Raw genomic sequence first — 22,556 nt, 5'->3', positions numbered from 1 at the left:
GATGCAGGTTTGACATTTTGATGTATGCTAGGTAATAACTATTTTTATAGTGCCTTAGCAATCAATCAGCTTTTTAATTACTGAGTATCTGCGACCTCTTATATCTCGGGTGGCTGACAATGTTAAAAGCTATTAGTCATACTGGCATCCTTGTTCAAGGTAATTATGTGAAAGTTATATACTGAATAGTCTTTGAATAGAATGAGGCACATATTCCATTTTAAAGATGCTTCTAAATCTTTTTTCAGCTATATGGTGGAAGTCAGTGTTCATCGGTTTCTATTCTATAAGATGCCTCAAAGGCACCAAAGCTAACACCTGAGAAGGAAGCTGGATACTTTCTTCTCCCTCCTCATCCACTTGAAAGCACATTGAGGGTTTTTTCCTTCAACATTCTTATGAGTATAGAAGTATTAAACTCTGCCAAAATATATCACTTTTAAAAAGCCTCCTCTCTAGATCCCGACTACCAGCGTGGTCCTACACTTCAGTGGGGAGACAGCAGTTGCAGGGGGCATATGAGGAAATTCTACAGAAAGGATAACAGGAATTTCTCACTGGGTTTTGCAAAGGCAATGAGTCACTTGTAGAGAGATTTTCTTCACATGCCACTTTGATTGTATAGTATTTAATTCCATAAGATCGGATAATCGAGCCACCTCTTCAGGACATAAAATAATTCACTCAAACATTGTGAAAAAAAAATCCCCTTTACCCCCAAAAGAATTTTGGAATATAATAGTCCACATTGAAGGTCAATTTAGGAATGTCTGGTAATTTTGCATATCAAAGATAGCAGAAAAAAAGGGCTAAAACAGTTTTCAAAGAAAACAAAGTTATCCCTGTCACATCTTATCAATACAAGTGCCCTTTGCGAACAAATGAAAAACCAGAATTGGAACTAAACTTTTCATGCAATATTGATCAGGTAAAGGTCCTCTACTAATATTCTCAAACTTACACTAATTATGTGACAATAGATATATAATAGTTAATTAGATAGCACTCATAGCTATTTTAAAGCATCAAGAAAAGTTAAAATGACAGGCAATACTTTGTCCCTTTGCTGCCTGTACCTTGATGTGCAGACATGTAGAACTCATGTAGAACTTCTGCACTTTTTTGCAAACTCATTAGATATGATTTCACAGAAAGTTCCATATGAAGCTATCTAGATGCTTGCTTTGATTTTAACAATAGTTGAGGACAGATCCGACAATATTATGCCTGTAAAATCATTGTGGTTCAAGGTCTGTAGGTCTGTATACTTCTGCTACTTGCATGAGAACAAAACACTCATTTCTCTCCCAAAACTATTGGCAACATCTAACAGACCGGGGGAAATCAGTTCTAACTCTATTTACAAAATCACTCCAGCATAACAAGTTTCAAATGTTCAAATGAAACCAAATAAGTCATTCATTATTGAAAAAAAAAGAAAAAAGAAAAGCCTCAACAAACCATTATTCCTTTTTTTGTGTATGGGATTATCAGCATCATCTTTACCAAATAGCAACTAGGAGATACTTTTTTTTGAAAAAAAGCAGTGACTTCCTTCTTTTATGAAGAGATTTTCTGCTTCTTCCGCAATTCTGTCTCTGCCATTGTCTCACTTTCAAGAAGAAGTAAAAACTTAATTATACTTTTTTTTTTTAAACCTAGTTCGTTGTGATTTGCTAGTCTGTGATGGTTTAGCATGGGAAAGCCTTGGAAAGTGATGCAAAGTAATTTGGAGAAAAAAAAGTTTACAGTAACTTGGAGAATGCCACTATTTCTGGACTCTCCTGAAAGCTTTTCCCTTTGAAGGAAATTTTCTTGGTTTGAGAATGTTTTGATTTGTATTCCTCCAACAATTCTCAACAGAAAACAGCATACTACTCAAAGCAAATGTTCATCATAACATACTGAGGAAAATACACATTTTCAGTGCTATTGGTGATTTCAGTACTAACTGTAAGAAACTGATCTATTGAGCTCATCAAGAGGCGTATCTACAGTTTTTAAATAATTAGGCAGTTCAGCCATATTTTCAAAGGCATTTAGATTCTTAATTTCCTAGGGACCTGCCTTTCTTTCCAAAAATAGCAGACTTATGTGTGGATTATGAAGGATAAATAAATGCATTTGACACGCAGCCCTATAGCAAAGTCAATTATGTCTACTAAATGTGGCCTGATCAAATTCAATAGTGACAAAACCAGCCAGATTAATGACAGTCTTGCCAGATCCACAAAAATAAGCCCTATAACAACAAAACCCACAAAAACCCTAGAGACTTTCCAAAAACCTCAGAATAAATTTCAATTTCAGTCTTGCTCAACTGCCTTTCTGGCAGTATTTTTAATAGAAATGTAGAAAAGGTTTAAGACTATAAAAAGTCACATAGTTTGAGCAGTAATGGAAACATTGCAAGACTAAAGGAATAAATCCATGGCGATTAGCACCAGATTTCAAAAATCTCCTATATAAAGGCTCTTCTTCTTAATGAAACAACTTAAGTGTTTCATGAAGACAATCTGAAACATAAAGGGTGTTTATAAAGAAAGTTTTCCAGTTAAAAAAAAAAAAAAGAAAATGTACTTCCCTTACCATTCTCACGTATCCGACACTATAAAAGATTACTTGGGGTGTTTTGTCAGTACAAAGAATGCAAATGTAGCTAGAGCAAAATGTTTACTCAGTTGGATAAAACTGAAATGTATGAACAGCATATGCAGTCATCAGCCTTAAGGAGAATGTATTGCAAAAATTACTTAAGTTCATATTTATGTAAGTCTGTAATTTCCTGGGTATCTGAAGCAGAAAACAACATCTTGGCCACTGTGTCATCTAGATACCTGAGTAACGCAGGCCATTTGCCACACCAACGGCCGAACAAGTCATAAGCAAAGTCTGCTCCATGAAATAGAAGGCCTGGGTGCAGGAAAAGCCACAAATCCCCAAGAAACTTGCAACTATCCAGTTGAGATTTTGGAAACTGCCTAGTGACACTCAAGTACCATCACATACTACAGGGACAAGAACTCCCTAAATATACAGAAGTGGTTTAATATATGGAAAACACCACTATAACACTTCTCTTAAATGGAGAAAAATATGGCAAGTGAAATGCAAATCTCAAGTTATTTAAAAAAAAGTAACATCCCGTGCCCCTTTATTTATTTATATAAGGCATACAGATGGATTCTATATAGAAGACAGATCACCTCTGATTCTACTAACATTTAGTTTTTCTTATTCAAGATTAACAAGATGTTTTGCAGTCCAATGATGTGATTGTGGTAGAAACCTCAAGAAAACCCCCAGTTATTGATTCTGTTTTATATTCCTCTTCTGGTAAAACTATACTATGTGAGATGTGAGCACCACTCCATGACTGAAGAGAGGGGGGGAAACCAAACATAAATTTGTACTGAAATATTGGCAAAAAATACCTTAACTAGTAACATTATACTAGCGAAGACCCAATATCTCTGAATTTAACCTGCTAGAGGACATGAGAAGCAAGCTCTCTGTGTCTTAGCAATGTTGATTCAACATTCATTTTTAGTCTTTATCAATGGCTAAGAATTTGAGTTATCATCTGAATCACAATCCTGAAAAATTACCTGAAAAAAATTCTCTCTGTACCAAAGGACTAGTGATGCTTTAATAGGATGATTTAAAAATGTTGGTTTTTTGTGTACACTTAGTAACAGCTGAAAATCTAGCCAAAGTCATAGTGTGGCTGAGTAGCTGGAACACTCAGCCCCCTCTGATTAAATGAATGCTAAATGCCATGAAGTGTGATAAGTAGACATGCTTATTTATTTTGCTTTGTCTTTGACCATATATTTCTAGTTTTGCTGTTTTTTGCAAAGGAAGGTAAAAGTCCATTTTCCCCTCTTCTGTGAAACAGTCATGAAGAACCTAAGGACACAAAGCTAAGGAAAAGAGATGGCCTGCTACAACTAAAATGACACCCAATGGTATTAAATCTAAAGCTGTATGCCAAATTATTTTTTCCAAATAATCATCTCCCCAGCAGCTCTGCAGTTTCACCAGTTTCTGTATTTTAATATTGGGAAGTGAGATATCATTTATTATTACTGCTATTACAGCACAGTAGTTAATATATAAATTTGTCAGCACACTCTAAATTTTCTATTTGAAGTTTTTTTTAAAGCCTTTGCATTTCATGAAAAACTTTTGCTTTCGTACTTATACCTTTTAAGAAAGTCAGCCTCATAGGTGAAAATCTGTCAAACCTTCTACCTCTAAACCCTTTTATTTCTTGTTGACTTCTATTAGAAGTACAAAAGGCAACCCAAAAACTGTATTTTTTTTTTCCTGCATACAGATTGTTCTGACAATCACAGCAGCAGTTTCTGTGTGTTCTAGCATCTGCTGAGACACAAGAACAATTAGGGTGAAATCACAGCTCTAATTAAGATAAGGTGCTTGACTTCAACAGGGACTGTGATTTCACTCTCAGAATTCTAATTTGGGAACTGTTTGTGCAGTTAAGCATGTGGCACAGAAAGACTGGCATCCTCTACACAGTGCATATGCCATCTGTATGCTTAAATTGGAACAGTATGTCTCAAGTAGCCATTTTCTAGAATTTAATTCCCTTCGGTTGCAGTCTGGAATATAACTTTGTGAGCAGAAGGGAATTAAACGTTACTGTGCAAAAACCACACCACCAAGTTTCTAGTTCAACAAGAACTAACTCCAAATCTGTTTTTCTTCTGTAATGACAAATACCATTTTTTCTCATGGAAACATACTATCAAGCCACATGTAACTGTTACAGACAACCATCACAAATTTACCTCAACAGGGTTATACAGAAACAGATTATTCAATTAACCCTTAACAGCCCAAAGCAGTAAATAATGTTTGATGCCTAAAAAAAGGAGGATTGTTCCTCAGTTTGGGAACTTTAATAGACTTCCTGGAGAATGAGTTTAAATTGTAATTTTTAAAAGGGGTTCCTAAATGCATGAGTTGAGGATCCCCTTTCCTGTGGTTTTTTTTTTTTTTTGATAGGCTGTAAAGAGTTAGTTAAGGTGCTGATGAGATGAATATGAAGGCAGGGCTGAGTAGGTAGGTGGGACCTACTCATGTTCCGTTATCTTTGTTGTAAAATTGGTGTGCGTGATCTAACAGGACAGGCAGAAACAATTTCCCAGAAAGCAGTAACATTCAGCCATCAGCAGGCAGTTAGTTACAGGACTGAGGAAGAAATGGGATGGTTCATTAAATTCATTACCTCACAGGATGAAGACTGTGTGCGATAACTTGGCACAATCTTAAAGGTAATACTTCCACGCATTTCCCTCTGCAAAAAGAGAAGCACTTCTTTAAAGACTAAGATATTGAAGATAAAATGTCCGTAATCATTAATGCTTGAAAGGAAAGCATTATAGTTTGAGAGCAGCAGTATGTTTTCCTAAAGTAAATACTCAGAAAAGCTAAAATGCCATGACTAATTTGTCATTTCACTTATAAACAAACATTTAAGTTGTCTCTCATTAATCTAAAAGATAAACATACATTATTAGTTTGTTCGCCTGACCAGACTTTGAATGCCTAGAACCTAAAGCTGTCTTTTAAGGTGAGAGACGAAGAGATGTGTAGGTTTCTTTCATGTCAATCTTTTCTTTGTAGCTATATTCTTGTGATCCACGGAGTCTTATGCAAGAAATAGTCTTCTAGCAAAACAGAACGTGGGGTCTGCCAGTTTGCATTTACTACAGTGTATGAATATTCATAACAAGTAGTAACTGCAGGATAGCAGCAGACTGTGGCAACATATTTGCTCAACCATATCTTCTTAAATCACAGTTTGAATATAAGGGACACCACATGGCTGACAACTGCAGGACTTGATCTGGGCAGAAAGGTAAGCAGATCACTCCAAATGATCTCCGAGCTTTCCCCCTTTCACTCTTTGGCTGGCTTATCATGATAAAAAAATTATATTTGCCTGGACTCACTTAAGCTTGTCTATACGGTCCTGGATGCAACAGAAGGATTAGTGATATTATCCAAGATCCCAAGGTTAGGGCTGCATGCAGAAAAATCTGCAAGTGTTATGGAATATCAAACTGACTCTAGTAGCAAGGCCCAAGATGAAATTTTCCTGCAAAAAGACACTGAGCTCAAAATATCTTTTTTCTTTGTAACATCAATAACCATGAACCACAACAGTTATAAATTGAAAGAATGGGTGTTCCAGCTACATATAAGAAATACATTTTTCCCTATGATGACAATTATTGGAACAGGTTGCCAAAAGAGACACCTGTCCTGCCAAATCTCTGTCCTTGGCTATTTTCAAGGCTTAACAAGACAAAACCCTGAGCAACCTGGGCTGCATTCAATGCTGACCCTGCCTTGTGCAGCAGATTGGACTGGAGATCTCCTGAGTTTAATTCCAACCTGAATGGTTCTATGATTTATTATATTTGTATTTGTGTAGCAATTACTCCAATAGTCAACAGAAGTTTCTTTTCTCTCATAGTACACTCAGTGACTACACTTGGTGTAGACTGAAGACTTAAAATAAGAATATGATTTTTTTATAGACTAGGGATCAGTAACAGGAGGAAAGCAGTATTTTTCTGTTATGCCCACTAGAGACAAGAGAAGAAACTCCTGCATTTCAACAAAGGACACTCAGACATTACAAAAAAAAATTCTAAAATGTAGAAGAGTTATATACTAAAGTCAGCTACCTGGAGAGTTTAGGGAACCTTCATTACTCAATATTTTTTAAGAGTTGGTCAGACATACACCTGTCAAGAATGGTTGGGTGTCAATAATCCTGACTATGGGAGTAAACAGAACAAATAAAATGACACCTGGAGGTGCCTTCTACCATTCCTGGGTATAAGGTGCAAAATAGTGACTACTAAAGAACAGGGGAAAGCCTGTAGAACGCTTTCAACAGTTGAACACGGAACTCTGTGTTACATGCACATGTAGGCTATCAAGAATAGAAGCAAAAGGAGAAGTCACAATGCAATTACATAAAAGTTTTGTCAAAACAGGACAGGTGCTTTTATAAAGAACAGGAGAAAGATTTCAGGCACTTACAAGCATTTTTTGTAGTTGTTCTACAGTTTGATTTGCCACACTGATTCCGTTTATTTCTCGGATTTCATCCCCTACATGTAGTGTACCTGTGGAGTTAACAAAACACACACACAATCACCTCAAACACGTTTTTACAATTTGAGATAATTGTAAGACAGTACTAATATTCATACAAGGCATAAATACGAAACAAAAACTAAGTTTTTTGGCTAGATTCAGAAAAGGACTTTGGTAGCTATGTATTAGTTACCAAAGATTATGAATCCATCTTTCAGTATGCAGTCAATGCACCAGCATGAGGTGCCCAGGCTGCCCTTAAGGTACACGGGGCAAACATCAGTCCCTTACAAGAACACTGCAAAAACCCACACATTGAAGAGAAAGTCATCTACAACTAGTCAGCTGAAAACATTCAACAGAGATATTCAAGCAGCATTTTATCAGATGACTACTTAATGCATTTGGCTTCTAGACACAGTCTTGATTTTATCTGTCAAACCACTGTATTTTTTAATTTCTCTGATTTTGATTTGCCATAGTTACAACACGCATCTTCTGTATGTACACGTGGGTTCAGCTTGAATCTAAATGATCGGTGTGACCACCTACAATGTCAGATGATGAAACAAATGTCTGCTTAGCTTAGACAAGTCATAAACTGACCTGCCGAAGCTGGGATGGGAATGGCACGCTGCAGCATGGCTCTTAACGTTACTACAAAAGCTCAACAGGGAGGAGGCAGCAAGGAATTATCTTCCAGATCAGAAGCAACCTAGAAGGCTCTTTTTGGATGATAATTTCTGACTTGAGTAGCTCAAGCCTACCTAATTCTCTAGCAGCTCTCAAAAAAGACTTCCATGGTTTATTATTAGTCAGCTGTTTCTCATATATAATGAAATATGACAAGACCATTTACTTCACATATATTTCTTTTTGCTGTATGATTTACATAATTTGTGCAACCATCCTTTCCTAAATACTGTCCCTAATAAAATTACTGTACCTAATATAATTAATCTTACTTGGAAAACTAGTAACCAGCAAACATTTCCTAAATTAAACCATACATTTGAAAAATTACCTGAAAAAAAATCAATCAACTAGATCCCTGAAAAATCCTTAACATTCTTGTCCTGATCCAAAATAGTCAAGTTTTTCCAAAGAACACCACGCAAGCAAAACTTTCAGCTGGACAAACGTATGAAAATCTAACTGTGTGCCTGCTAAACACAAGCACAGCCTGAACCAAGGAGAAGAATCCCCAAAAGTTCTGTTGCTATGATTCCCGTTGGGCTCTCTTCTGTGAAACAGAAGCTCATTTGGCAGTGCTACAGAAGAGAGCCCAATACAATAACTTGCAGTACTCTCAAGAGTAAGTCCTTCAGCCACATTAAATGCTCTGAACAATTCTACAGCTGATCTGCTGACAATGAAATTATAAAAAAGGATTCATCACAATTTTTCTTCTACTTTTCAGTAGAAAATTTATCATAATTTATAGTTTACTGAATGTGAATGCAACAGTCCTACATCTGAGTTTCAAATTAATCTAGTTCACATCTAGAATATTAATGACCAAATCTCTAGTGAAACACGTTGAAAGTTCAGTTTTGGCAGACTTTCGCAGAATGGCATTCAATACCCAGTTCTTAAAAAATATTCTAATTAAAAAAAAAAAAAAAAAAAAAAGGCTCTGTGTTGACCGTATCATGCTAAAATTAAATTCTGTTTGAAGTGAGTGTAATTGTTATTAAACAATAATACTGAATCAGAAAAAGCATGTGTCCTGGAATAGTATAAAGATTCTTTGGCATTATTAAAATAAAATTCTGATGGAAATAAATATTAGAAAGAGAATCAGACTCAGTAATATCCCTGTATCAAATCAGTTCAATAGTGCACTTAAATAAAAGCCCCTCTTCTGGAGCACTTCCCATTTCTGTTACTCTGACAGAAGTGACTGTTGTTCTGCTCATGTCTGGAATAGAGCAGTATACATAAAAGTTGGAAATAAAGCATGGACATTTAGCAGTAGATGGTCATTCTATGAGGGAAGAGGGTTTTATTATTTGCAGAAACTTCTTACTCTTTATAAATATTCTTGTTGGAAGAGTATTCGTGACATCTTTGAGTAACAAATCTTCCATACCATTTGTAGTTCCCATGATAGCTAGGCTTAATCATCTAATTTTGGTTGCTTTTGGTTCCTTCTCTATCGACACTGCGGAGTTTATTTAGAACCTAAGCTATTCATGACTTACTGACATATAACACCTCTGTAATAACAAATAATGGATGTATTTCTGGAGTAAATGACTTCATTCTTTGTCTTTGCAAGATAGAGTGAAGACAGTTTTAGGAAGTGTGTGCTCTTGCTCTGCACAGAAGTATGAGAAATCCTACCCTATTAGGAAGAAGACAAATTATTGGAGTCCCTATTTGGAAACATGTCTTGTAGCCAAAGGAAAGTGAAAGCTTATGAATGTATAATCTTATTTTCACCAAGTCATCACATACGTTTTGTTAGAATTGAATAAAACTTATCAGGGGTATCAATGTCTTAAAAATCGGTGTGAGTTTTACATTAAGTCACTTTGAGAATGTAGCATAGAAAATGTGCAACTGCTGTTCTTCTGGTGAGGTTAAATGGGCAGAGCCAGTAAGTCCTCCCTCTTCTTTGGAAATCTTCTTAAATGTCATACTGGGACATGTTTTTACACGCATCTTAAGAATGAATTCACATTAAGCACATATGCCCCAAAACCAGTCAGCACCAAAAGCCCCATGGGTTAACGTACTGAGAGTTGCTGAGAACTCAGGCTATATGGAGATCTGCTGAAAATGATATTTACAGTACGAGTAGTCTAAACAGAATCCACAGGTAAAAAGTAAACAGACAACTGAGCTAAGTTAAGGCATAGACATAAAGGTGAAAGCTAAGACATAATTAAAAGCCTGAGATCTAAGATACAATTTATTTACTTATCCTAAAAAAGCAGACAAGTCAACAAAAGGACAATTTTTAATGACTGAAACTGGTGTTTCATTTTCATTGAGCTGAATTCTGTGGAAGGTGCATCTTTAGAGGCCTATCTTCCCACTTCAGCTCCCCCACCTTTTGAGTAAGGACAACTATAATGAGCAGGGCAAGATGTAGCTGGCAGAGTTGGGAGGCAGACTTCGCAGCACTACGGTTTTGTGACCGGGAACTGTGTAGCTTGTACTTAATAGCGCTAGACCTGAAATTACAAAGTTCCTGTAACCCTCTCAGTAGAGCTACTACCTAGTCATTGCTGTTATTGCCTGGCAGTTCTCCACATAGCAAGAGGAGACAGCAAAAACAACAACATAACCCCCCGCCCTGAAACATAAAAGCCACAGATCCTGTCAATAGGGTTCAAAGACATGTTGTGCTTGAGATCATTGCCGACTTACATTTGTGTTGTTCTATTCAGTAAAAAAACCTCTAAATCTAGATATGTTGAATGAAGTAGTGAAGCTGAGGCACCTAGAGCACTAATAAAACCAGACACGTTAAAAAAAAAGATTATAATACTACAGAAACACTTTTCGAACTAAACCTATGTGCAGAAGAGCTACCTTAGTTAGATGAAGCACATATAGGTTAAATTTCCCAAATCTTTAGAAATAAAAGACACTGTATAATTAAAAAGAACAGAGTTTTATAATGGGCATAGCTGGATTTTTTTACCCAGTTTTAACAGGTTTAAAAAGTTTTAGTACCTCCATTATGGAACACAGTCATGTGAAACAACACTCTGCAGAGGACCAGCACTACCTAATTACAGTTGAAAGAAAACCCTCTTCCCAAGAAGTTTAGAGCAATCTCCTTTTAAAATCACTTTTAGAAGCCAAATAAATTTCAATCCAGCGGGTCCTCTAAATGAATATAAAGGTCTATATGAACTGCATCTTTGCTTGCATGAAAAGTTTTACCTTACCTGCTTCTTGACAGGTTTGACCATATCAAGGAGATAAAACGAATATATCATGGAAAGGATGATGTTCCCTTTCCCTGTTTTATGTTTTGTCTTCCTAAAAGGAACTTTGGTCTGACAAATGATGAAAATTTTTGTGTTCATCAAAAGAAAAAGATGACAAACTGGAAAAATTAAAGTAACCCTTTCTAAGGGTGCAATCCAAACTTGCAGCTAAAAACCTACCAGGGAAGTTCATGCTTAAAAGTAGGACAAAGCCCAGCTACTTTTTGACATCTGACCTGGACACACAAAATGGAAAAAAGGAGTAGACTGAAGATGAGAAAAGATGCATGTTTGCAGGGCTTGCCACAGTAGTGAAAACTGAAAATGAAGAGTCAAGTTCTAGGTACAAGAAATATTTTTATTTCAAAACCCATTTTTATAAGCCTCAGCATCAGAAGTACACAAAGATCCTTAAGAATTGTGTGAAAATACATGGAGAAATTTAAATATTTTGTGGCACAAAGCTCTTTCATCTTTGCTGTAACTGGTCTAAGGATTTTTTTTTTTTTTTAAACAGAAGATTAAGTAAGTATAGCTCCAGAACTATTGGTACTTCATTCTCTTACTGAGCTATGCTCCTGTTATCCTAATTAAGGCCTAAATGAAACATAGCAGGTCCTCATCTCAAAATGCTGGCAGACATCTGCTCCTGGAAGTTAACAAAGGCAGTTAACAGGACTCCGTCCAGATAGAGAAGTACATTACTATGGAATAGTAGCAATCGAAATGAGGACTATGTGCCATTACACAGTTTGTACAAAATTATCTAAATAATTGTGTTTGAAGACAAAACTATTTGTGACACATAATTACCTTGCCGGTGAATCATTCCTCCGTGCATAATTCTTGCCACAATGCAGTGGTTCAGCTCATTCATTTTTAAAGTGATTCCCTAAAAAAAAAAAGTTTATACATTTAAAATAGAACATTAAGCAGTGTGATTCTTTAGTGGTTAAGAACAGTCACTTTTCCTAAAAGCTTGAAGGCAGGGTGTAAATTTTAAGGTTAAAAGAAACACTTTGCCACTCACTTAAATATGAGTAATGAAAACAGATACTATTTATATGTGAAGATGCAATACTTTAATATATAAGCATATAAGATTCTGGTTTGTTGAAAATGCAATTCCGTATTGAAATGCAAAGTGTTCAGTTTGGTTTAAAGCCTAATCTGCTATAACTACTACAAGGTTGTTTTTAAACAAAAACACCTCCAGTGGTACAGCACTAGTATGAATGCACACATGGCGTTTTAAGTTAAGCATATACACAGGAGGATAAGTATTTACAATGGCTCCTGAACTATTCTATTTATACTGGCAACCCTCCTTCCAAGTGCAGAAACTGTCATTAAAATCATAATACCGGTCTTTACTAGTACAGAGACAAGAAATATACTGAGGTTGCCTCCATACCATTGGTTCATCTGTGTTCTTCTGGAACTGCACCAGTCGAACTCGTGTTACATTCTCCATATCCATGTCGCCGTTGGCGCTTTCGGGAGAATCTCCGTTTAAGTATGGAGAGGTGGGAGGAGGTGTAACTCTCAGCGCTTCATCACTGTAAACTTCATGTGCCACTACATCATGAGTTTGAAGTAAGGCCTAGAGGAGATTACAGCAACAAAATATCAGACTTCCATCATCTCTGATGCTCTCCACTCATTCCTTATAATGATTTTTTAATCTTTTTGGAAATTAAAGGAAGTCCTATAGGAACTTTACCCTTAAAGAAGTCTAAAACTCCAGCAGACTGCAAATGCATACACACATATCTAGCCTTTTAAATCTGCATAAGTAAACCTGATTTTCTACTGTAGATACCTCAGTGAGAATGATGCTGCTTCCCTCTCCCCTATCTTCTCAACACGTGCAACATGTCAGAATGAAACCATCTTCATTTATGTGCCTAGACACAGAATTAGGAAGCTACTTGTCTGAGCTAACTATTTGAAAATAATTACACTAGTAAAATTGAAAGGTATTCAGATCCCGTGGTATTTTATTCTAATAAAGACAGACTGTGGATCGGTATTGAGTAAAAGAATGAAATCTTGCTTTTTGTTGTTTACAAGCATAATCACTTCCATATTCTCCCATCCCCCTAGAGCACAGACCCAGCACAGCAACACTGAGTTCAAAATGCCTGATGAAAATTACAATCTAAACAAACAAACTGATTAAATACTACTTCATTAGTTTTACTGTGTTTCTTGATGCAAAGAGTGGTACAAACCCTAATTTATTAAATGTATTTAAATAACTTTATCGTAGAATCATTTAGGTTGGAAAAGACCTTTAAGATCATCAAGTCCAACGTTAAGCTAACACTGCCAAGCCCATCACTAAACCATGTCCCTAAGCACCGCATCTACATGACTTTTAAATCCCTCCAGGGGTGATGACTCAACCACTTCCCTGGGCAGCCTGTCTGAGCGCTTGACAACCCTTTCAGTGAAGAAGCTTTTCCTAATATCCAATCTAAACATCCTCTGGTGCAGCTTAGCTTGAGGCCATTTCCTCTTCTCCCGTGCTTGTTACCTGGAGAAGAGACTGACACGCACCTTGCTCAAGCCTTACAGGTAGTTGTAGAGAGTGACAAGGTCTCCCCTGAGCCTCCTTGTCTCCAGGCCAAACAACCCCAGTTCCCTCAGCTGCTCCTCTTTACACTTGTGCTACAGACCCTTCATCAGCTTCGCTGCCCTTCTCTGGACACGCTCCGGCACCTCCATGTCCCTCTCGCAGTGAGGGGCCCAAACTGAACACAGGGTTCGAGGTGTGGCCTCACCAGTGCCCAGCACAGGGGGACAATCCCTTCCCCAGCCCTGCTGCACTGTTTCTGATACAAGCCAGGATGTTCTTGGCTTTCTTGGCCACCTGGGCACACTGTTGGCTTGTGTTCAGGCACCTGTCGACCAACACCCCCAGGTCCTTTCCCACCAGGCAGCTTTCCAGACACTCGTCCCCAAGCCCGTAGCGTTGTGTGGGGTTGCTGTGACCCAAGTGCAGGACCCAGCACTGAGCCTTGTTGAACCTTGTACAGTTGGCCTTGGCCCATGTGGTAAGTCATGCAACTGACTGTGCAAGAACTCTAAGCTAGGGCAAAGACAAGAAGCCTGTACAACCATAAAAAGTGTAGCATAGTATTACAAGATAAAAGTCTACGAAGTGTAAACATTTGCAAAGCAGTATTCAATAGTACCAGGCTTTTTAATGGTATGAATTCCGCTGTTGTCCTGGGTATTTTTAAAAGCATCATATCACATCCATTCTGCATTTGCATTCAACTCTTAATAATGAGTATATTATAGCTTGCTTGCTTTCTTCCGAAAACTAAATATTATTTATATGTGAACATGCTAGTTCTAGTATACTAACTCATCAAGGATCAGAGACAGATCCTGTCTCCATATCCAAAAGGCTAGGTTTCTCAGATAGGGATTGATAAATCAAGCCTGGTTCTTAACAATATCTCTACAATAGTAGAGATATCAGCCACCACCAACAGCTAGGTCAATCTGTATTAAAGTTAACATCGTGTTAGTTTTTGTTTAAATGCTCATAACTTTTAACTTGCAAAACCCATCAGCCTTGCCAGGCTTCAGGTTGACCATCTAGGTTTTGTTTTGGCAGAGAAATTTAACTCTGCAATGTCTTAGTATTCAATTCAAATGTTTAAGCAGAACCTAAACTGAAAAAAAGTTATAAAAAAGACATCCCTACAAGATGTAATTCTCAAGTGGAAACCAAGGCAGAAATGGGATTTTCATGGTCTCTACAAAATCCTAACTTTGTTCCCAAAGTAGGACTTCTAAAGTTATATACCATGTTATAAAAGATAATTTCATAAATAGTTTAAATTCCATTTCCTCAAATCAATTTCAAACTACAGGTGGGAATTCAGCATTGTAACAATAGAATGGAATTTCCTGAACTAGCAATGCTCTGTTCACATTTCCTCCTGTTTTTCCAGTGTTTCAAGTCCACCTACACATATGTTTTTTAGTTAAATACTAACTTTTATCTACATTTTTTGGTTTTCATCTTATTTTGTCAACCACTAAGCTCAAACTTGCCACAATTCCTCTGCATTAGTCTGTACTATGGAAGCAACATTTTATATTAAGAGATATGGACCACATATGCAAGTTAAACCACTTTAATTAAATAAATTCTTATTTTGGTTTATTTAATTGGGTGTAAATTTATGTATGAATACTCCTACATAAGTCTAGACATTTAGCTTAATTCTTGTTCTGGTATCTGAAAACTGTTTGCAGTTGTCCCAAGACAAGAGCAGCCATGGGCAATCATGCCTTAGTTCTGGCTGCTACAAAAAGCATCTATTCTAGGAGTGAGTGTGGTCTTGGCTCTGCATGCAAGCACTCTTTAATAAAAGAGCAGGATGATCTTTGTGCTTCCTTCAGCTCCATCTGCTCAAAGGTCTCACTGAGCTTCATGCACCTGCCTGTACCTGTTACACTCTCCACGCTTCAATACTACATTTCTCATGTAATTCAGGGCCTTACATTTGTTTTACATCAAATACTTGCCTTGCTTTATGTATGTATTTTAGCAATAAAATATGGTCTGTTTAAACCATTTCAAAAGTTCACAATTATATGAGATGATGTCTGGATGTGTTAACAAAAATACACAGAAATTCAGAATCACCAGATATTAAAGTACAGCAAGCTCAATTTAAATATTGTAAACATTTAATATAAAGACTGCTACTGGACTTTACTTAAAGGTACTTTTCATGCATTTCTGTCATTTTTGATAATTTAGATTTTTTTTCCTGTCTCTCCTTTGCAGACCATGATAATCCTGCTGAAAGTAAGTTTAGTGAGAACAACTGCTTTCTACTATACTGCAGGATCATTGTCTGCAAAGAACAGTGCAGGAAGGCACTTGATGATGGATAAAACCTTTGTATGTAATTAGGTAAAAGTTTCCTAGAACAGCAAACATTTCAATTGCTGCCATATACTAAACATATACAATGGAAACTTTTACAGATAAAACTGGCACATTTGAAAAACGACTCAAATTTACATAACGGAGTAAAAGCTCCTTGAAATTTGTACACAACAGATGAGGTACCTAATAATCTTTTAAAGAATTCTTAAATTAATTATCTGCTGAAAGACCTTTATGTAAAATTCACATATATTTCTTTAAATTAAAATGTTACGCACGTACAGACCAAATTCGTAATTTATTCCTGTACCCATAAGGTACATGAGTAAAACAAAACTAAATCAACAAAAATCTTTGAACTCTAAGATCTCAGTGCCAATAAGAGTACTTACAAACACATACTTTATTGGCTTTGGTTCTGTAAAGGCCTATACATAGTCTAAACCACTAACACTGTGTCTAAGTAAATGAGACAGGCTATACTCCATTGTCTTCTGATTAAGTATATACATTAGAAGATAATATAAATAATAGTAAAATACTCTATTATCACACAGGTGTTAACACACATGATCCTACTTATTACACCTTAGTGCTGTAGTCTCTGTGTATCAGAGCTCAGCAACCTACTAACCAGAGTACTGCTCTGTACAGTGCTGGGTAAACACATTGAGCATAGGCTGACAATATTATTTTATACAATTATTTCCTTTCCTAATAGTATCTATTTTAAAGGTTTTGGCTCTGAAGGGAATTTTGGCAGAATGCCACAAATATTAGAATAATTTTGTAAGGTCTGCAATCTGGGAGCAGGAGTGGGAGTAATGGGAGAAGATGGAGTTGCTTCTTTGACATCTGGAGACTCTTTGGTACCTGCACCCTAAAGGTATGGTTCCACAGCAATGTTATGTTGATTTAAGTGGTACTTCACATGTTTGTGCTATTCCTCCCTAACCCAGACTGTGTGTTTCTGTCTTCTTGCTCATTCTGGTGCTAGTAATATTCCAGTTGTTCCCAATTCTTTTTGCTAAATGAATCACTGTTTCGTTGGAGCAGTTTTCTACTACTTCAGCACAGTGGAATACCAAAATGCAGTGCCAAGTGAATGGCAGAACAACTGCAAGGGAGAGGATGAAACTTGGGTAGAAAGGATTGGACTCCATCAACTAGCAATTTGGCTCTGGACGCCATAGAGTGACTTACTGAAATCACTCCTCATCATTGTTATGGAATTGCAGATTATTCCTTATTAAAAAATACTTTTTATAGAATTGCAGCAAAATAATTCTCACAGATGGCTTTAAATGTATGAGGATATCAGGTGGAAATAAAGGTACCTATAAAAGATGATTTCCAACTCAACCTTTCCTGTCGCTTGATTGGATACATGAAATTTTTGTATGCCACAATCATTTTTATTGATGCCTACTCTGAAAGGAATTTATACGTAAAAAAAGCTTTCTCCACAGTGCCTAATTTTTTTGCAATATTGTGTAGTAATTACGCAAAAAAAGGTAAACCAAATGAACCTGTCAGATTCCAAAAAAAGTTCAAAATCAGAAAGTATTTTTTGTTTGTTCCTCCCCCCCTCCCCCCAGTCTTTCTTACAGTTTGGCTGAGTGCCATTTCACCTTATTTTTTGTTCTATTTTAAGCAAGTATTCCTGTTAAACGTTGAATCAGATTTGTTACAGACTTCAAGATAGGTGTCATCTCCAGGCGGTGACATACCAGCGTGTTGCTGAGTACAATGTCAAAAGCCAATGTCTGCATTAGCATTTGTGCAATGAAATGGGAATGAATCAACACGGAAACCAATTGGATTAGTGAGGACCTGATGTACATGCTGAATGTATTGTTGGAGTTTACTTCTGACCAGCTTCCCACCTTGCCATGTGGACTGAATGCCCATCAGCTGCTGGATTACACACTGGCTTGTGGTGTGCATTTTCAAGTTTAATTTTATCTAAAAGGAGTTTGCATGCTCTGCGACCCTTACATGATACAAGCAAAAGCATTGTAAGGGGACAATCAAGAGATTCACTTCAAACATACTCCTGATCTGATTTAAAGTACTAAAATAAATGCACCCAAAGCTACAGCGGCCATCAAAAGAACACACTGAGACATGCAGCTATCCAGATTTCATCTTATACCTGAATATGAGGCTGGTTTCAGCTCATGCTTTCCTGGAAATCAGGTTTAAAGGAATTCAGCTTTCAGGTGAGCAACTTCCACAAAGCCCCCTGCATATAATCCTTGTGTCAGGGAAATTCAAATTCATGATTTTAAACTGACAATAGTGTATAGCAGCTTTAGGCAAACATTTTTATTTCTGAACTTACGAACTTCATCCACGGCATAAACAATAGAAATCCTTTAAGTAGTTTCAAAGGACTGGACTTCAGTAACTTGAACCAAGTTGTTACACGTTCCCAGCCCTGAACTTAGGACAATTACTGCCCCCAAATCAAGTTTGTGAAACAGACACAGTAGGATGTGTAACACAAGCTCACTAGACTGTACAAGTGTCCTGGTTTCAGCTGGGACAGGGTTAATTTTCTTCTTAGTGGCTGGTGTGGTGCTGTTTTGGATTTGGTGTGAGAACAATGTTGATAGCACAGGGATGTTTTTAGTTGTTGCTGGGTGATGTTTTATACTAAATCAAGGACTTTTTGGTTTCTTGGGCCCTGCCAGCCAGAGGGCTGGAGAGGCGCAGGGAACCGGGAGGGGACACAGCCAGGACAGGTGACCCAAACTAGCCAAAGGCATGTTCCATACCATGGGACATCATGCTGAGTATATAAACTGGGGGAAGAAGAAGGAAGGGAGGGACAGCTGGCTTTGCTGCATTTGTCTTCCCAAGTAACTTACACATGATGGAACCCGGCTTCCCTGGGCATGGCTGAACACCTGCCTGCCCACGGGCAGTGGTGAATGGATTCTTTGCTTTGCTTTGCTAGCATATGTGGCTTTTTCTTTACCTACTAAACTGTTCTTATCTCAACCCTTGAGTTTTACATTCCTTTCCAATTCTCCTCCCCATCCCTCTGGGTGAGGCGGGGTGAGTGAGTGGCTGTGGGGCTTGGCTGCCGGCCAGGGTTAAACCATGACAACAAGCTATTGATTTATTGTAAATTAATGTTAAATAAACACTTATTTTTCAAGAAATTCACACACCTTATCCTAACAAGATATCCTTGGGAAAAAGAAAAAGGAGGATCCTAGCTCCACCAATGGAGATTTAAAAGGATTCATTCTTCTTTCTACGTGCAACACAGCTCCCCAAAAAGATAGTGAAACTGCTCCATAATTAGATTGCGCCAAACTACTGACAGTTTTCATGACAGTAATGGGGACCAACAGTAGTAGTTATTGTACCTATTTTGTCAGACCAGCTGATTAGAAATATTTATTAATAGGTATATTGTATTGCATACACTTTTATCCCTTGCAGATTTTAGGGAGAACTTCCTGAAATTAAGTTTTCTAATACAAAGAATATTAAAACAACCCCAAAACTCAACAAAAGTACCATTTGCTTACCATGAAATGAGGTTGTGTTAAAATACGCTTTAGCTCCTTTGCATCATTGTTCTCTGGGTAACATGAAATTTCTTCCAATACCTGCAAAACAAGTAGGAGAAATATCCATAGTAACTTTCTTTTACATAAAGCTATTAATCAAACAAATGAAAACGCTCACTGGTCAGTCAGAATATCTCCTAATGACTACCCAAAAGAATATTCTTGACAGGAAAGGACTTAGGAGAATGTGTCGTCCCCCCCCCGAAGAAAATAAAATATCTCATTTCAATTTTCTTTCTGAGAGAGATTAAAGCAGAAATTTGAAGGAAACAGTTGCTCTTTTTTTCAGTTGACAGTATTCCTCCAACAGCTAAATATATGGTGACAGAAATTAAGTGCTAATAGGTGACACTCATCACCACCACCAATTGCTACATTCACGCATGGTCTCAATTTATTAAAACAATCACTTTGAAAACAGAATTAAAAATACTCATAAAATCTTCTCTCCACAAATTAAACTGTTAAAGACATCAAGTGTAGGTGGTCCATCTGTTACCCCACCTCCAAGCTCCAGATTTTATAAAATCTGAGCCATAGTTCAGCTTATTGTTGGGGGAAGGAGTAAATTGGCTTTAATTCATTTGCTTGCAGCCTGACACACGTTTATTTTCACATGCAACTACTTGGACAATGAAAGCAGAGTATTTTGCTTGTGGAAGCACCTCCCAGGATTAACTACCAGAAAATTCTGCAGAATAGGACTTCAGGGTGTCTATCAGGGTCACTTCAGTTACTACAGTGTTTTAAAGTCTTCCTTTTAATTCTGTTTTAATGGCATGATAAAAAGTGTTTTCCTATGACATTACTCCCAACAACTGTACTTATTTTTACTGATAATATGTGATAGAACTCTTTTTTTTTTTTTTTTTTACCACTTGCAAAAAATAAGCAAATAAAATAGTATTTGTCATGTATAAGAATTAAGAACATCGCTCTATTTATCTTTGGTCTTAACGGGCCACCTTCATTGCACTTCTAGGTCTGTTCCTCTTAGAACTATCTATGATAAACTTGGTTTTTCTATTTAAAAAGCTGATACCTAAAAATAAATCCTTTTTTGTGACTAAGTCATATAAACATCAAACTTCTGCTGCAGATAAATAAAATGAACTTGAAAGATACTGCATTTACCCAACATCAGTATTCCTTTTAATACTGCTATTGTTGCAGCAAAGGTTAAATGATGCAACTGAGTAATATATATCATCCTTACAGACATAACAGAATTCTGCAAGTTTATGCAACTTGTTATGCAAGTTAAGTAAGCAATGGTAGAATTCCAGAAAAAATCAGATTATGAACCAGAATACATATCAGCACTTTATGAAGAAAAAAAATGTTGCACTGCAAATACAATCCGTTTCAAAGTAAAAAAAAAAAAATAAAAAATTTAAAGCCATTACCTCTTTGGCTCTCTGTACAGCATCACTTGGAGGATTCCTGATTTGTGGTGAAGATTTTGTGTTTATTTTGTCATAAAGCTGAAATAACAAGAGAACAAACTACTGAAATCATATTCTACTTTATATAAAATAATGACGAGGACTAACAATAGTCTGCTTATGTTACCACGATTAAGATGACTGTTAAATTGCAAGACCCACAGATGTTTTGTATACAAAATCTAGCAGCTTAGCGTTTTGGCTTTTCATATTTAAACATTTCCTGATTTGAAGAGTGCCATAGATTCAGAGTTCACAGGATGACATGGGAAAGTTCAAGAGGTTAAGGGATTCTGCAAACCTCCCATGCTTTTTCCACAGATTTACAGAAACTATATTCTTCTGCTAGAAGGGATTCTATGAATCTTGAATAAAAGCAGTAAAAAATACATTACGCTATAAAATCAAATTTACCTGCATATCCCACTTTTCTCAATAAATCAAATCATCAAACATTTTAAACAGTAATTTAAATAAACCTCAGAATATGGGAAAGTGCTCTTGAAGACAGAGCGCTACAAAAGCCAAAATCTTTGGAGAAAAGAAAAGCAAACCTTGCCAACAAAGAGTGCTCACAGAAGACAGTAACCTTATTTTACTAGGATTTTCTGTTGAACAGAATGCCAGTGTGTCTAAATAGGAAATGGTAAACCTTTCACGTTAATTTTTTTTTTTTTAAGAAAATTTTAAACCCTTTCAACTATGCAAAACACAATAGGAGAAAAATCTATCTTCACCTTCACATTAGAGATGGGTATTACAGACTCTTATATCAATTAATAGATTGTACTTGTATTAAAAGGAGTAAATGTATACTTAAGAATAAACAGGCACTGCAGTAAGTACTATTTTCAAATTACAGACTTTAGGCTTACATTTCAAACAACATAAAGATGGTCACGCCCATAACTATTCCTTATTTATGTTATACTACTACTTTGAAATACAAGGCAGAAAAGAGATACAAATAACTACGTTTAGGACATTAGAGAGGTTTTTGTCACAGTGAGGGTGGTGAAACAAGCTGCCCAGAGTAGTTGTGGACTCTCTCAACTTTGGAAATACTCAAAATTAAATGGAAATTCAAAATAGCATATGTAACAAACATTCAAAATACACAAGGGATTCTTAACACCTCCAGCAAATCCTGATGCTGTAAAAGATGAGTTGGTAAGAACCCCCCATTTCAGCTGCTCAGCAAGGAGTTCTCAGGTGCTTCCTCTGAGCAGCTTACAGCTCCACTGGTGGCTGAGGATGGCCTCAGGTGTTTGAAAAAGCAAATCCTGTCAAGCTACAGAAGTACACTCTTCTCTTTCTCACATGAAATACCATTCAGTTTTGTAAGAGATGTAAATCACAATAAATACAATCCAATATCATCATTATTTTCCTTGTTCTCCTTAACGATCCAATGCACATGTTGAATGTTTCAGGTCCATATGCAAATTAATACAAAAAGAAGAAACAATGTCACTGCCTGCATGACAATTATACCACTATTTTGGGGAAAAAAAGT

The 22,556-nt window shown here is 36.7% G+C and overlaps 1 protein-coding gene across 13 annotated transcripts in view; it reads right to left on the bottom strand.

The window, feature by feature from the left end:
• Positions 1-22,556, bottom strand: part of CASK (calcium/calmodulin dependent serine protein kinase) — a 227,935-nt gene that overhangs the window by 24,812 nt on the left and 180,567 nt on the right. For all 13 annotated transcript variants that reach the window (XM_080374290.1, XM_080374293.1, XM_080374285.1 and 10 more), the window contains 6 exons: positions 21,002-21,079; positions 19,554-19,634; positions 12,502-12,690; positions 11,901-11,979; positions 7,084-7,169; positions 5,255-5,323 (listed from right to left, as the gene is read on the bottom strand). In XM_080374290.1, the coding sequence (XP_080230416.1) occupies positions 5,255-5,323; positions 7,084-7,169; positions 11,901-11,979; positions 12,502-12,690; positions 19,554-19,634; positions 21,002-21,079 (582 nt within the window). The remainder of the gene's footprint in view (positions 1-5,254; positions 5,324-7,083; positions 7,170-11,900; positions 11,980-12,501; positions 12,691-19,553; positions 19,635-21,001; positions 21,080-22,556) is intronic.

The sequence above is a fragment of the Falco punctatus genome, assembly GCF_963210335.1.
Source record: "Falco punctatus genome assembly, chromosome: 2".
Lineage (NCBI taxonomy): Eukaryota > Metazoa > Chordata > Aves > Falconiformes > Falconidae > Falco > Falco punctatus.
The sequence above is the reverse complement of the archived record's forward strand: the minus strand, read 5'-3'. Positions and strand labels throughout refer to the sequence as shown.